The following is a 14429-nucleotide window of genomic DNA, read 5'->3' as shown; positions in this document are numbered from 1 at the left end:
GGGCACCAGGCTGTGCAACCGTGCCCAGTTACAGTGCCGCTCCTTAAGCCCAGACACCCACCTTACCTAGCCAGGTGTGTCCTCGGGACCTCGAGCTACACCTACATGCTTACATCGGCACTGCCACTGCCGTCACCCTGCTTTCCAGGACTGGGCACATCTTCTGCTCTAACCTTAGTCTCTTCCACACCTTCTGCAAGTTCATTCCAACTAGCCCTCAGGTCGACTACAAGTCCAAGTGGATAAGGAGTCTGCACACAGCTGAGCACGGCCAGGGAGAACCTAAGCAGAGTCCCCAGCATGCCCTGGTGTGCGTAGGCCTTTGGTCACCCAGGACAGCACACAAACCTCCAGAAAACTTGAGACTGGTTTGACAGGAACACTGGGGCCCAAGCCTGCCCATTTCAAATAACTATTTGTCAGAGCTAGAGACAAATAGATCACAACCAGAGACACGTTTAATAAGCAGTGTTCTGGTACCATCCAGTAAGACTTTGTTTTTCTTATTAACAACTCAAAACCCTGATTTTAAAGAATCAGTTTTAAGCACATATCTGATGAACCACATGTAAACGTAGACCTCATCCCCGACTGAGACTGGGGTAAGAGTCCTTACGCCCAGCCATTCTTCCGGCTTTACCCAGCCCAACTGTCCACCTGCCTCTGGTCTAACGCAGCAACACTTAAGGAAGGCGTCCCTGCCTCCCCAACCTCCACCCACTGCCTGGCTCTGCCTTCGCTGATGGTGACACCGAGGGGCTCGACCTGCTGCACCCGGATCTTCAGTGCCTCAAAAAACCCAAGGACACAGTTTGACACATCCTTCTCCCTTCCCCTCTCCTGTTCCAAGTTCCTGGGAGACCTGAGGAAGGCCCTTATTGAGGAAGAGAGACCCCACATTTGTGTGTCAAATTCTCACTGGATTGAGTGAAACTCCCCAACTATAGATTGATAAGGGGCCTGGGATATTAAGTAGTCCAGTTTTCAAACACCGTGGGGACAGGTACCTGAGGTGGCTGTTGAAGTCCAGCATCAAGATATGGGGAAAGCCATAACTTTTTTTCCCTTTGTGCTAGAGAACTGGTCTCCTCACTCCACCTGCCTCACGATTCACAGAGGGCCCTGGGCCCTCAACCCCAGGCCTGCTCTGAACTACCTCTTCCACAGGAAGCTGGACCTTCAGAAATCAAGTCCACCCAAGGCGAACCTCAAACTATTCTCAACCTGGACTTTTAAGTTTTGTTCTCCAGGGTGTGAATGTCCACAGCAAAAAAGTCACATCTCAAAATCCAACAGAATAAGAACCAAAGGAAGACAGGCAGAAGCCAAGAGCCCCCTCTGTTATCCCAAGAAAGCGGGTGAGGAGCATGGGGGCCCCCAGGGAGGAGGCGGGGAGGTTGGGAGACCTGGCTGGAAACCTGGCTGGCGAGAGACGCGGAGAACCTTGTTTACTTCTCAGCTATCTGTGCGAGCGGAGAGTCCGCAGAGGCTCCGAGCGCTCTCCAGGGCGTCGTGGCGCGAGCCTCCAGGCTCCAGCGCCGTCCTGCGAGCAGCGTGCCCGCGAGGTGCTCGGAGGACCGCGGGCGCGGACGCAGCCGGGCGCTGGGGGCGCGGGGCGCGGGGCGGCCGGCCGCGCTCCAGTTCTGGAAGTCAGGGCGGCCAGCGCAGGAACTTTCGCAGATGCCACCTCAGCACGTCCCTCCCACAGGCCACGAGCGCCCGCGGGCGGGGACAGGCTTAAAGGGACAGCGTCCCGCTCGGCCTCCGGCCTTTCATCCACGTCCGGAGTTTTTCCGTGATGCGTTCTGCACCGCGGACCCCGGGGCGCGTCCAGGTCGCACTGGGCCCGGGCGCGGCCAAGCAGCCCGCCGCCAGCACGCCGCCCGGCGCGGCAGGTGGAGGTGCGGCCGGGCGGCCGGGCAGCCGCGCCCCGTCCCCGCGGCCAGGCCCGCCGCCGCCGCCGCACTTGGGAAAGTTTCCGCGCCGCCCGGCCGGCGGCCCCCATGCGCCGACAGTCGCCGCCCGCGCCCCCGCCGGCCGCCCGCGCCCCCGCCCCCGCCGGCCGCCCGCCTCACCCGGCTCCCGCCGCCGAGGTCCGTCCGCGCCCGCCGCCGAGAAGCCGGGACGCTCGAGGCGCGGCGCCCGGGCCGCCGCTGCTATATAGGGCGGCGGCTCCAATCCCGCCGAGACACGTCAGACCGGCCGCCGCGCCCCGCCCGCCGCGGTCCCGCGCCGGAGTCCCGGCCGCCGACGCGGCCAGCCGGGCAGCGCAGCCGCGGGCGCACGGGGTGCAGCCTGCGCCCGCAGGGGGCGCCTCGCGCGGGGCCCTGCCGGCCGCACCCTCGCTCCCAGCCGCGGCCCTCTCCTCCCGCCGCCGCGCCGGGGGCCCTCCGGAAACCGAAGCCGCTTCCTTCGCCGCGCGCACCCGAGGGCCCACCTCCGCGCACATGCCGGCCCTGGGGTGCCACGCGTGTCCCCTGCGGTCAGAGCGGGAGGCGGCGGAAGCCCTGCCCTCGGGGGCTGCCTCCCCAGTGCGCAGTGCTCCTCGGTTCTGCATCTGATAATTGACAGCTAGAAGTTCATGCAGAGACCAGCCGCCTCTGCTGAGGAGGTGCGTGTGCTCAGACCTGCAGGACACAGGGGGTGCGACCGAGACCCCCAGGGAGGGGGCACCCACACAGGCAGCAGCCCACAGTGGCTTTCCAGCAGCAGGACGCATGACCAGGAGCATGCTTTAGTGGAACACCCTGCATTATGGGGAAGGGCGGGAGGCCTCCCGTCTGCAGCGCAGTTCACGTACTGCTGAGGAAGCTCTCTCTAGATGAAGGAGCACCAAGAGATCCCGGATCAACAGGAAAAGGGAGGGCTGTGCTGGAAGGCAAGACAGCGGCGGGAAGTGCCCCTCTCTCTGTGCTGGGGAGAAGCCCTGAGCCGCCCTGCACAGGGAAGAGGCCTGTTGGGCAGGGACCACGCACCCGAGAAGAGGTCAGGGTTCAGCAGTCCAGGAGCCAGCAGGACAGCTGGCACGAATGCCACAGCACTTCATGATGTAACTCGGGGCGGGGAAACCACTGAAAGCAGAGAAAACCCGCTGTCTGAGGTGGAGAAAGAGGCCAGGGCAGCCTGGTGAGTGCCACTCTGCTGCCAGGCAAAACAGAGCATGGGCGACACACTGGCACCAGGGCAGGCTTCGGCACTCGTGTCTGCACTGCTCCTGTAGCTGCGTGGTGTCCTTCCCTGGACACCAGCCAGCCAGCAGCGAGAACAAGCATGCTGTCTGCTGCCCTTTTGTGTTTGAGGGCCCGGCCGTGGGAGAAGAGGAGGCAGGCCAAAGCACTCAGCAGCCAACAGGTTCACTGTGCGCGGCCTCCAGGGGAGGACTGGCAGAGACCCGTGCTCAGTGCACTGAAGAGACGGTCAAAAATCAGGGCTCTGACAAGAGGGGCTATAGGATCAAGTAGCGAAGTTGTGCCACAAAACTTCCCAGGCTGTTCCTGTGCTGATGTTTTCTGTTTCTTTTTTCTTCTCAGCTAGCTTTACTGCACTGAAACCAGTGGTGTGTGAACAGACTTCAGGACTTGCATGTCCAGCGATATTCAGACCAGATGATGTGTGGACTTTCTGGCTACTTCAAAAGGCCAACACTGGTCTGTGACTTTCGTGTTCTCAACACTCAGGGGACAGGGGAGAAGCTTCCGACCTGCTCAAGGTAAAAATATTAGAACAGACACACCCTCTTACCCCGTCCCATCATAATCCCTTCAATAGAGAACAGAAAAGCCGCTGAGCACAGGTACACTGGCTGGGCCGGGGGCTCCCCATGTCTCTGAGGCTGGAGACGTGAGATGAGGACTCTGCAAAGGTCTGGGCTCGAATCCCCACCACCCCTTTGGTCCAGGAACCCAAACTGAGAAATCAAACTCAGGAAGGAATGATCCTCATACCAGGCTGAAATGGACGCCCACATCAACCCACACCGGAGAAGCTCAAAGTCCAAAGTTCCACAAGAAGCTGAAGGGCTGGTGATGCAGCTCAGCAGAAGGGCGCTTGACAAGCATGTGAAAAGGACTGGATTCAACCTCCAGCACATCTCCCCCTCCCACACCCCCACACCCCAATTTTTTAAAATCAAGACAAATGAAATGACTCAAGAACCTGAGATAAGCCAGGTGTGATGGCAATATGAATGTAATCCCAGGGACTCGGAGGCTGAGGCAGGAGGAGCAAAAGTTCAAGGCCAGCCTCAGCAATTTAGTGAGATCCTGTCTTAAAATAAAAGTGAAAATTCTCGGGATGTGGCTCAGTGGCTGAGCACTTACTCAGCATGCTCAAAGGCCTGGTTTCCCTCTTCACTACCGAATAAAACAACACTCTCTGATTCCAAAAAACAAAGGCTGTAAGGATAAAGTACTGCACATCAAAGCATCCTCCAGCAGTCAGCACTAAGACTGGGAGTGCTTGGCACAGTGGGTCTCCCATACAGTGCAGTCGGAAGTCGGGACAGAGAAAGTTCTCATCCTTCCAACAGCCACGTATTATATATGACTATATGATTAGCATAACCCCCTTTTATGACTAAGTTTATTTACACTTGGCCTAAGTGACTTGTAGAATATCCTAATACTGAACACATCAAAACGAGGTTCTTTGCTTTGGTTCAGATGTGTTTTTTGTTATATGTACACATCACTCAATAAGGTAAAGTAGACCAAGTTCCAAGGAGAAAGAAAAACAGCCTTAGTTCCATTTCTTTTCAAGGCATAAAGGGTAACTTAGTATTTTCTTCAATGACACAGTTACTGTGGTTCATTTCTCAGAGGCATGTATTACTCATGTGAAAATATGTAACTTACATGTGAGTTCAGTCACGTGGGTCCCCACAAGTATGAACAGACTGCCTGAAGAGCACTGCCTGTGTTCAGAACTCTGCCCAGACTGGGCCACCATGTCTGGCTACTGAAGCTCTCAACTTCTGCAATTCACACTTGCAAACTCTGTGAGCCTTTCTGTAAGACCGAGGAGCACTATCTAAGAAAACCTGCCTAAGGTTTTCTTACTGTCTGGGGGGCTATACTTTACTTTCCACTAAGTGAATAACTTAACATAGCACTCTGCAATATTAATTTTATGAATGCTGAAATAATCAGCACATTTATATAGTTAAGTAAAGAATATTTACTTAGAATCTAATTAAAAAATATAAGTCAGAGTCAGGTGTGGTAGTACATACCTATAATCCTAACAACTCAGGAAGCTTGAGACAGGATTTTGAGTTTAAGGCTAATCTCAGAAACTTTGCAAGACCCTGTCTCAAACTGAAAAATAAAAATACAAAAGGGTTGGGAGTGTGGGTGTGCAGCTCAGTGGTAAAAACTCTGGGTTTAATCCCCAACATAAAAACAAACAAAAAATCATGTCAGAGTTGGCCACAGTGGTGCATGGCCCACCTGTGACCCCAGTGACTCAGCAGGCTGAGGCAGAAGGTCACAAGTTCAAGGCCAGCCTAGGCAACTTTGTGAGACCCTACCTCAAAATAAAAAATGAAAAGGGTTGGAGATGTAGAGAGTACCCTGGACTCATCCTCAGCATCAACACAGACCACGCCTCAGATAAATACATCTCGTGATGCTTTTTTCTTTTTTTCAAAAAGAGGAAGGGACAAATGAATATTGATGAATTTCCACAGCAATCCAACACACTGTGCCTCAGAGCCACATTGGCCAATGTATACTGGCTGTGTGTGGCTCGACTCTTAAGATGTGACAGTTCAAGCTCAAGTCTAAAACACAGGATTTTAAAGACTTGATACAAAACTACAATGTGAAATACTTCCCTAATTTTTATACTGATCATGTTTTAAGTGATACTGATAGACTGAGTGAAGTGAAACATATTATTAATATCACTTATTTTAAGATAGATACCAAAGAATTTTATCTATGTGGCATATCTTACCCTTTTACTGAGCAGCAGTGCTGCAGAATGACTCAGTTTTCAAAACAAGGATAAAGCAGGAATTTTGCTTTTCCCTATTAGTGAGCTGCTTATAGAAATCTTAAGGGCAAAAATCAAACCCAAATCCTTTGTCACCACTCTTATTTATAATGAACACTGTCCACCAGGGAAAGGCAAGCCACTGTGTTCCTGGAAACGGAGACCCTTCCCTCCCCACATGCCTTGTGGGAGAGGTGCCATCTAAGGCCTGGGAAGAAGCAAGAGGGTGAGGACCTGGGTTTTCTTCCAAGGACTCCGAGAACCCAGTAAAAATTGGGCAAAAGATACAGATGGACCTTTTACAGAAATGCAGAAATGAATTCTACATATCACTTCTCAGTTCGGCAAAAGTAAGTTTAATGATTGTTAGAAAAGGTGTCAGAAACTGGTACAGCTGGAGGAATAACTGGTGTAGTCAATTACATGTAGAAATTTGAAATACAACTATTCTTGGACTCAACAACTCCTACTGAGGATTTCTCACATGTACGGTATGTGTAATGTGGCATTTCTGTAGAATTGAAAGACATGTATGTGCTGTCAGTGGAGGACAGGATGCACAAGTGGCAGAGAAAGAGTGTCACACCTGACCTCCAAAGGTGCCCTGCTGAAGGACCAGCTCTCCCCCAACTCCGGGGAACAAGCCCCTGACACCTGCCCTACCAAGACTCTGCCTCCTGGTCGTCTGTTCTGGCTCCCTCCAGGGACCTGATTTAGGAAGACCTACTGGGTTCACTCTCAGACTTGCTTGTTAATGGACCACATTTAAAAATTAGACAGGGCTGGGATGAAGCTCAGCAGTAGAGCACTTGCTTAGCAAGCACAAAGCCCTAGGTTCCACCCCAGTACCACAAAGTAAACAAATACGATAAAAATAACACAAAACAAGGAAAGTGAAGTATTTCTGAATGCTAAGTTCACCACACTGAAATTCTCAGGAAGAATTTATAAAGTATGACAATTGGGGAGAAATTCTTTAAAATCTCAAAGAATCTTACATTCTAACTGCTTGTTAAGTTTCTTAAATTCTTGAGCAACTTCACTTAGAAGAAATGAGCACAGAAAACCCTAGAAGGCTTGAAACAAGGAGACACAACCAGCAGTCTCTTCCCAAGTGGGAGACTGGTGGCTTTGGTCCTCTCAAATGCTTGTTGACCTGCACCCAGTGCTGCCCAGCAGGCCTCGGCAGGCAGGGGCGGCTGGCCCAGGATGAGGCTGGAGGACCAGGTGAGGAGGGCAACACCGGACGGCAACACCGGATGGCATGCCACTCCCTTCCCACCCAGGAAAGGGCAGTAGGCACCTGCGTGGCTGGCACATAGTCTGTGCAGAGCTGAGGCGGCTGAGGTGCCGCCCTGCACCTGACGTTAGGCTTCCTCTCCACAGAGACGTCCCAGAAGAGAGAGGCCTCAGCAGGAAGGTGCAGTCTCAGTACCTAGTTTCTTTGCTTTACTAGACCACGTGCTCAACAAGAACTCAAATGAAACACACTGCTCTGAGTGTCCTTGCGAGGGACTGGTCACTACAGAAAGGCTGGGACTGTGAGGGGTGGGAGCACTGGAGTGGCCTCCAGAGGCACTCCTCCCAGCTGCCCCTAAGGTCCTCTGCCTGCTGGGCAGACAGACTACCACCCTGACCCAGGGGAGGGCTTCCCAGCAGCTCCGAGGCACAGCACTGCTTGCCTCGCTCACACCAGGTGTGACGGTACTTTTGGGAAGAGGGAGACAGCAAGGCAAGGACTGGAAGGGAACATCTGTGGGGAGGGCTTCCCCTCAGTTCTACAATCAGAGAAATACCTGACATTCTCACCATAAACCCACTGAACCAAAGAAACAGATTTTGATCAAGGGCAACAATTTATACTTGAAAATTTTTTGAATCCTACAATTTACATTTTTTTCCCACAAAGTTCCATGAGCTAGACTTAGCTCATGTTTATAGAAAACTTTGTTATGGATACAAAGCTGGCTAAAGCCATGGGTGGAAATACTTAAGAATCTGAAAGATTAATGTTGGGACCTGTCCTATCCAAACAGGAACGTACCACTCTTCTACAAAGGCAGAAACAATTATCAGAAACCAGTGTTTGGTGTTCTTTCAGAGGCACAGAGCATGCAACACTAGGGTACAAGTGCCCATCTCTCCCTTTCCATGGGCCAGGCTGAGGGATGCAATTTCACTGCTGCAGGAAGAGTCTGGAAACCCTCATGAGATGCTCATATCTGGAAAGAGCTGACTCAACACGGAACTGCTGAACACATGCAGCATCTGGATCAGAGCAGAGCAGAGTCCCCTCTGCCTGACGTTGCTGAAGTACTGCCTCCAACCAGAATGCCGCCACTCAGGAGAGACGCAGCCCTGGTGGAGCAGGAGCAGGAGCAGGCTGTGGTCCCCACCAGGGGAAACCAGAGCTGCACAAAGAGGAAGAAGAGCAAGACTTGCCTGTGGCTCCACAGGGTCAGGAGGGAAGCAGTCATGCAGTGAGGACCAGCAACCAGGGAGCAAGGAGCCCTTTGCAGCAACCACAGGCAGGACACCAGGTGGGGCCTGGGGGCAGAGAGGTGGTCCATCAGCAACTGAAGGATGGAGTTTATCTATTTTCACTATTGATGGAGGAGGGTCCTCACTGGGCTGGAACCCAGAGCTTCCGCACGCTAGGCAAGCACTCTGCACCAAATCACATCCCTGGCCCTGAAGAAGGATGTCAGGAGGCAAGAACAGAGACAGGGCAGCTGAAAAGCACGGGAGCAAGACAACTTCCAGATCATCCACCAGGGAGGGACACTGCAGGAGACACAGGGCAGGGCCTCATGCTGCTGTGCATCATCCTCAGGGCACATGGCCAAAGAGCAGGTGCACATTGCACCACCTTCTCCAAGAGAGTCAGCAACCAGAGGTGTGTGCATCTGCTCATGGTTCCAGAGGAACAGAGGAAAGCAGGTGGGTGTGCACTGCAGGATGGGAACCACACTCACTGCACACACCATGTTGTGCAGCTCTGCTCCTACAGCTCCATAAATCAGAGAAAAGCAAACTAAGTAAAGCAACACATGCTGCACACCCTCCTCCTGATGTTGGCTGTGTGGTGAGTTCAGTCAGTGAAAATTCCCTGAGGTACACACTCCAAAGATCCACATGGTTCTCTGCACGTTCACTACACTGAGGTGACTTGGAAATCAAGCTTATATCATTAAGAACAAAGATTCTCAGCATGAGATACACACTGGCCCAAAAGCCCTATATATTATTATCTGACTTACAAATATCTACACTTATGATGTACTTTTTTTCCCTTTTAAAAAAAATAACAAGGCTTCCTAGGTCGTTTACATAAAAAGTAGCCCACTGGCAAGGAGTGCCTTGGCTGAAGACCGCGGGGGCGTCACCCTCCCCACCGAGGGAACAGGCTCCCTGGAGACACGCGCTCTAGGCCTGAGCAGATAAGGACAGGAAGCGCTGTCTTGCTGTACAAAGAGCGAGGAAGCACCACAGATGGAGAAGCAGGGAAGTCAGCCTGGGGGTGGCACACCTCCTAAAAACAGTGGGCTAGGGCACAGCAATCTGACCATGACCAAGTCCCACCTGCAGGGCAGGTGAGCCACAGGACAAGGGTCCCTCGGGGAGCTCAGTGCCCACATACTCTAAACACGGAGGAAGGAAGACACCAGGCGTTCTCTCCTTCTTGTGCACTGTGGTTCCCCAGTAGGAGCAGCCAAAGTCGATAAGGGAAACCTCCTTTATACAGGAATGCCAGTTAATAAACGTAGAAATAAAATTAGGAAAACCTTTGCCTTACAGCTGCCAATTGTGAGTTGAACAGTGGCCTCCAAAGATATTCAAGTCCTAATTCCTGGAACCTGTGTTACAGATGAATCAGAAGTCTCAAGATGGTGTTATCATCAATGTATGCATGGGGTCTAGGTGTCACCACAAGTGTCCTTCAGCCTTTAGACCATGTGCCTTAACAGAGGAAGAATGGCCCTGACACACTGGAGAAAGGACAGGGTGCAGAGGCCTAGAGTCGTCAGGAGGAGCCAGCCTTAAGGACACCCTGACCTGAACATGAACAGCTGCAAAAGTAAACACATTAAAGAAGGATGAACAGGAGTGACCCGCACAGTGGCTGATGCACAACTCCAGGAAGGGCGGCAGCCCTGCAGACTCGGCACCCCGACTGGTCCTGAGAGCAGACCTCACACCACATGGTTGACCACAAGACTCTCAGCACCACCCGGAGGCTCCCGATGCCCTCCATGAACACAAGGACAATCAGACCTGGCGACCAGTCCCCAGGAAGCACCTTGAAGAGATCTGGGGGCCAGTCAGCCCAATCCACAGGTGCCTCCCACAGCACAGAGGCCACACTGGTTTTTAAAATAATATTAAAAACAAAACAAAAAAGTTAAGGGATTTGTTACAGATCTTCAGGGAGACTTAAGAGGCTTAAACCAAAGCAACATGAAGAACTTTGCATTTTGTTTCAAAGTCTAAAGATACTTCTATTGTGACATTTGGAGAGAACTGAAGAGAGGATACTAGATAACATTACAAAATGTAGTCAAATTTTTTGGTATGATAATGGTACTGAGGTTATGATTTTTTTTCCCTGGTGGTGCTGGGAATCAAACCCAGGCAATTTCTCTACCACTGAGCTACATCCTCAGTCTGTGGCTATGATTTTTTATACCTCATTCTACTAAAAATACACAATGAGGTACTCATGGTCACATAAAGTTGAATATCTGCTCTTAACTAACACAAGAACTACAAAAGTGGGGCAGGGTAGGGCACTGGGAGAGAGGAAATGACAAAATGCTAACAGTTGCTAAGGCTAGGTGACAGGTGTCGTTCTCTCAAAATTTTCCTAAGAAAAAGGTCTAGAAAGAAAGAGCATGAGCACTCCCTGCCCTCCACTGGAGACCACCTTAGGCCCACTCAGGGAGGGTCACACTCCTGAGTCTGACTGTGACCTAGAGCTTGACAGGGAGGGTCACACTCCTGAGTCTGACTGTGACCTAGAGCTTGACAGGGAGGGTCACACTCCTGAGTCTGACTGTGACCTAGAGCTCCACAGGCAGGGTCACACTCCTGAGTCTGACTGTGACCTAGAGCTCCACAGGGAGGGTCACACTGAGTCTGACTGTGACCTAGAGCTCCACAGGGAGGGTCACACTGAGTCTGACTGTGACCTAGAGCTCCACAGGGAGGGTCACACTCCTGAGTCTGACTGGAAAGGAAAAGGAACTGAACATTCAACGCAAAAGGGATAGAGACAGTCAAAGAAATCAGATTAATAAAAGAACTGATAAGGCAGAAGATGAAAACCAGCATAAAACTGCTGATAGCCTAACCAAAATCAGGTTCTCTTAAAAAAAGAAAAAGAAAAAAAAAAAAAAGAATTAAAGAGCATTTAACTCTCCGGTTTGACAAAGAAAAGGAAAGAACACAATACATCACTATAATATAGTATTATATCTGAAACTCTGTTTCAGATTTACAAACAGCATTACAAAGGGTGGTAATTATATCTTCTGGGAGCTCCCAAAGAAATAAGAGCTTCGTTGCCCATGAGGACCTCACACATTATTTTTGTATCTCTGTGGCAGTAATTGGGTTCTGAGCCCATTAGGGGACCAATAATGGTAGTCAAGGGGCCAAGGGGATGTGGCATGTCTACCAGCCCCTGCCAACCAGCATCGCCCCAGGCAGCTGAGCTGTTCTATTCAAAACACGTGGCTTGTACCTGGTGGGAAGACATGCTCCCCAGAGGAGAGCAAGGGCGCTGCGTTGCCTCCCCAAATGAGTAAATGCTGCAGAGAAGATCACAAGGTAGAAACCACTTACAAATCAAAGACTTCTGAACAAAGGCTAGCCCAATCCATCCCAACACACCATGATGTGGTGGCGTCTGCTCTGTGGATGCAGCAACGACTTCACACCAGGAAATGCACACTTATAACTAAAAGGAGTGCAAACACACATGTATTTGTGACTGACAGGTGATTATTTTAAAAATATCCAAAAGACTACTGAAATTTAGTATTGCTTCTTTTACAGTTTAACATCAGAAAATAGTTATATGAACAGTATTTCCCAGAAATAATACAGGGTATTCAGTGAAAAGCTAAAATCATATTAAAATAAGCAACAAAATGACAAAGATCATATCATCAAAGACTGCCAAATGTGGACTCTAAGGAGATTCAAGACAAATCCTACTGGTTGCAGATGATAATACATTACAAGACCCTCTATCATCATGAAGTCCTAGTAGCACCAAAGTTCTGAGCATTGGCAAAGGTTTTACACACACGCAAGGGCCATGTGCACACTCACCGCAGAGCTGAGCCCAGGAGGCTTGTAAAAGATGCCTGCTCTCCTCCAAATGCGCCTAATCTCACTGAGAGGCTGCCTGATGCCACCTAAGATGTCAGGTCCTAACACCTGAAACTTGCAAAATCACCTTATTTGAAGAAAGGTCTTTTCCAATGTGAGTGAGTGGAAGACACTAGGGTGAGACAACCCTGGGTTATCCAGGTGCTTACAAGAGGGAGGCAAAGAGCACAGGATGCAGGAGGAGAAAGCCACGCAGTTGGAGCCACAGGGGTGACATGCCACAGGAAGGTGGACGGAGTGATCTGTCTCTCCTGGAAATCTCTCCGAGGAAGCACCGCCCTGCCAGTTTCACGTTCCCAGTCTCCAGAAGTGTGAGCAAGTAAAGTTCTCTTTTTGTAAAACCACCAAGTTTGTGGCAATCTATTACAGCAGTTATACAAAACTATCAACATCTCAGCAGGGTTTTTTTTTTTTTTTTTTTTTTTAATCTGTAAAAGGATTTTCAAATTGACCTAAAAACAAAACCAGTCTGGGAAATTTCAGGGGAAAAAAAAAAAGAAAGAGAAAAGGTGTAGGATTCACCTAAACTTAGCAAAAGTACTTCAAAATAATGTTAACTAGTACTTAGTGTTATTGGCTAAGAAAGAGGCAAATCAATGAATGAAACAGACCCACATGTACGTATGAGTTTATCTACTGATATAAGTACCATTTTGAACCAACCAGGATGTCAATAAGCAGAACCGTCCATTTTGGGAAAAAAAGAACGTTTAATCCCTACCTCACTCCATACTCAAAATTAAATCTGAATAGCATTAGAGATCTGGATGCCAACAATCGAACCTTGAAAACCTGGGAGACTGAAAAGGAAAAACTGACTGGGGGAGGGGCAGAGTGCCACCATGATACAGACTGTGAAACAACTCAAGAAGATGGGGACTCACCCGACCATGTCAGAGCTCAAGGGCTTTATATGGCAAAGAACAGCGAATACAGAAGGGTACAAGCAGCGTTCTCTTGCTTGGTTTCAAAAACACCTAATAGGCTAGGCCACACAGACATCTAAATGGCAGATAATTAATTAGACTGCTGTGAATATAAACTGCCCCAAACACACACATGATGTCCACCCTTGAATGGCAAATGAACAAAGTGATCATGCGGTTTGTTGTTTTTTTGTGGCATTGGAGACTGAACCCAGAGGCACTGCACCACTGTGCTGTCTCCAGCGCTGGACTGGCTAAGTTGCTGGGATTTGTCCCCCGGCCTGGCCCCATCGTGCAGTGTTAGAACCTAAGGGAAGAGACCGCTCAACTGGTAAGGGTGTGTATGGTCAGAAGGCAACTGAAAAACATGTGACACAAAACCAACACACACAACAGCTCAGCAATCACTCTCCAGAACAGCCACTCTCCAGAAAAGCCTGCAGAAGAGTGCGGAAGCACAGGCGTCACAGGTACGAGACGGCTCCTGGGCACTGTGACAGGCAGAGCCAGGACACACACCAGTGGGCCTCAGTGAGGGGGTGTGACCACGGGCAGGACGCCAAGCACTGTCACCAACAGCAGTGTGACAGCCCCTGCAGCAGCCTGCAGAAGGGTGAGTACCGCTGACAGGGAAGCTGACCGCAGGAGAGAAACCCAAAGAGCACGGACTGGACCTGGGGGTCCTGGGATGAACTCATGTTTTTCAAGATAGAGAAATATAAAAAGAAATAGTGGGTCTAGGGTTGTGGCTTAGTGGTAGAGTGCTTGCCTAGCACGTGTGAGGCACTGGGTTCGATTCTCAGCACCACATAAAAATAAATAATTGTATCGTGTCCACGTACAACTAAGAAAAAAAAAAGGAAAAAGCAATACTATCAAACCACTCCCACACATGTCTGTATGTGTATGTGTACACAGACACACTCTGGGTGAGAAGGTCTGGGCACAGCAGCCGTTCAACAACCCTGTTTCTCTGAGGACCAAGCACCAGGCCAGAGAAGCAGGCTTCCTTGAAGAAAAGGCAGAGAACAGGGAGAAGACAGGAAGGGCTGCAGAAGAGAGTGATGGGGAGGTCAGAGGACACACGGCCGGCTCAGGCAACGCCAGAGGAGA

At 50.5% G+C, this 14429-nt stretch overlaps 2 protein-coding genes across 7 annotated transcripts in view; one reads left to right on the top strand and one right to left on the bottom strand.

Moving 5' to 3' along the window:
• The window catches only part of Hdlbp (high density lipoprotein binding protein), a 63928-nt gene that overhangs the window by 32202 nt on the left and 17297 nt on the right, over positions 1–14429 (bottom strand). For 2 of the 6 annotated variants that reach the window (XM_047544019.1, XM_047544016.1), the window contains exon 1: positions 2076–2353. The exons of 3 other annotated variants lie outside the window; for them this stretch is intronic. The gene's annotated coding sequence lies outside the window, so the exon portion shown is untranslated. Of the gene's footprint in view, positions 1–1406; positions 1630–2075; positions 2354–14429 lie in introns of those variants that run through there. One more of the 6 variants, XM_047544017.1, reaches the window with a different exon arrangement.
• LOC124979609 (skin secretory protein xP2-like) lies at positions 1776–5692 on the top strand. The gene is made up of 2 exons (XM_047544027.1): positions 1776–2611; positions 3531–5692. Exon 1 carries the CDS (start codon positions 2004–2006, stop codon positions 2559–2561), a length of 558 nt encoding a protein of 185 aa, XP_047399983.1. The 5' UTR covers positions 1776–2003; the 3' UTR covers positions 2562–2611; positions 3531–5692.

Source organism: Sciurus carolinensis, chromosome 3, assembly GCF_902686445.1.
Source record: "Sciurus carolinensis chromosome 3, mSciCar1.2, whole genome shotgun sequence".
Lineage (NCBI taxonomy): Eukaryota > Metazoa > Chordata > Mammalia > Rodentia > Sciuridae > Sciurus > Sciurus carolinensis.
The sequence above is the reverse complement of the archived record's forward strand: the minus strand, read 5'-3'. Positions and strand labels throughout refer to the sequence as shown.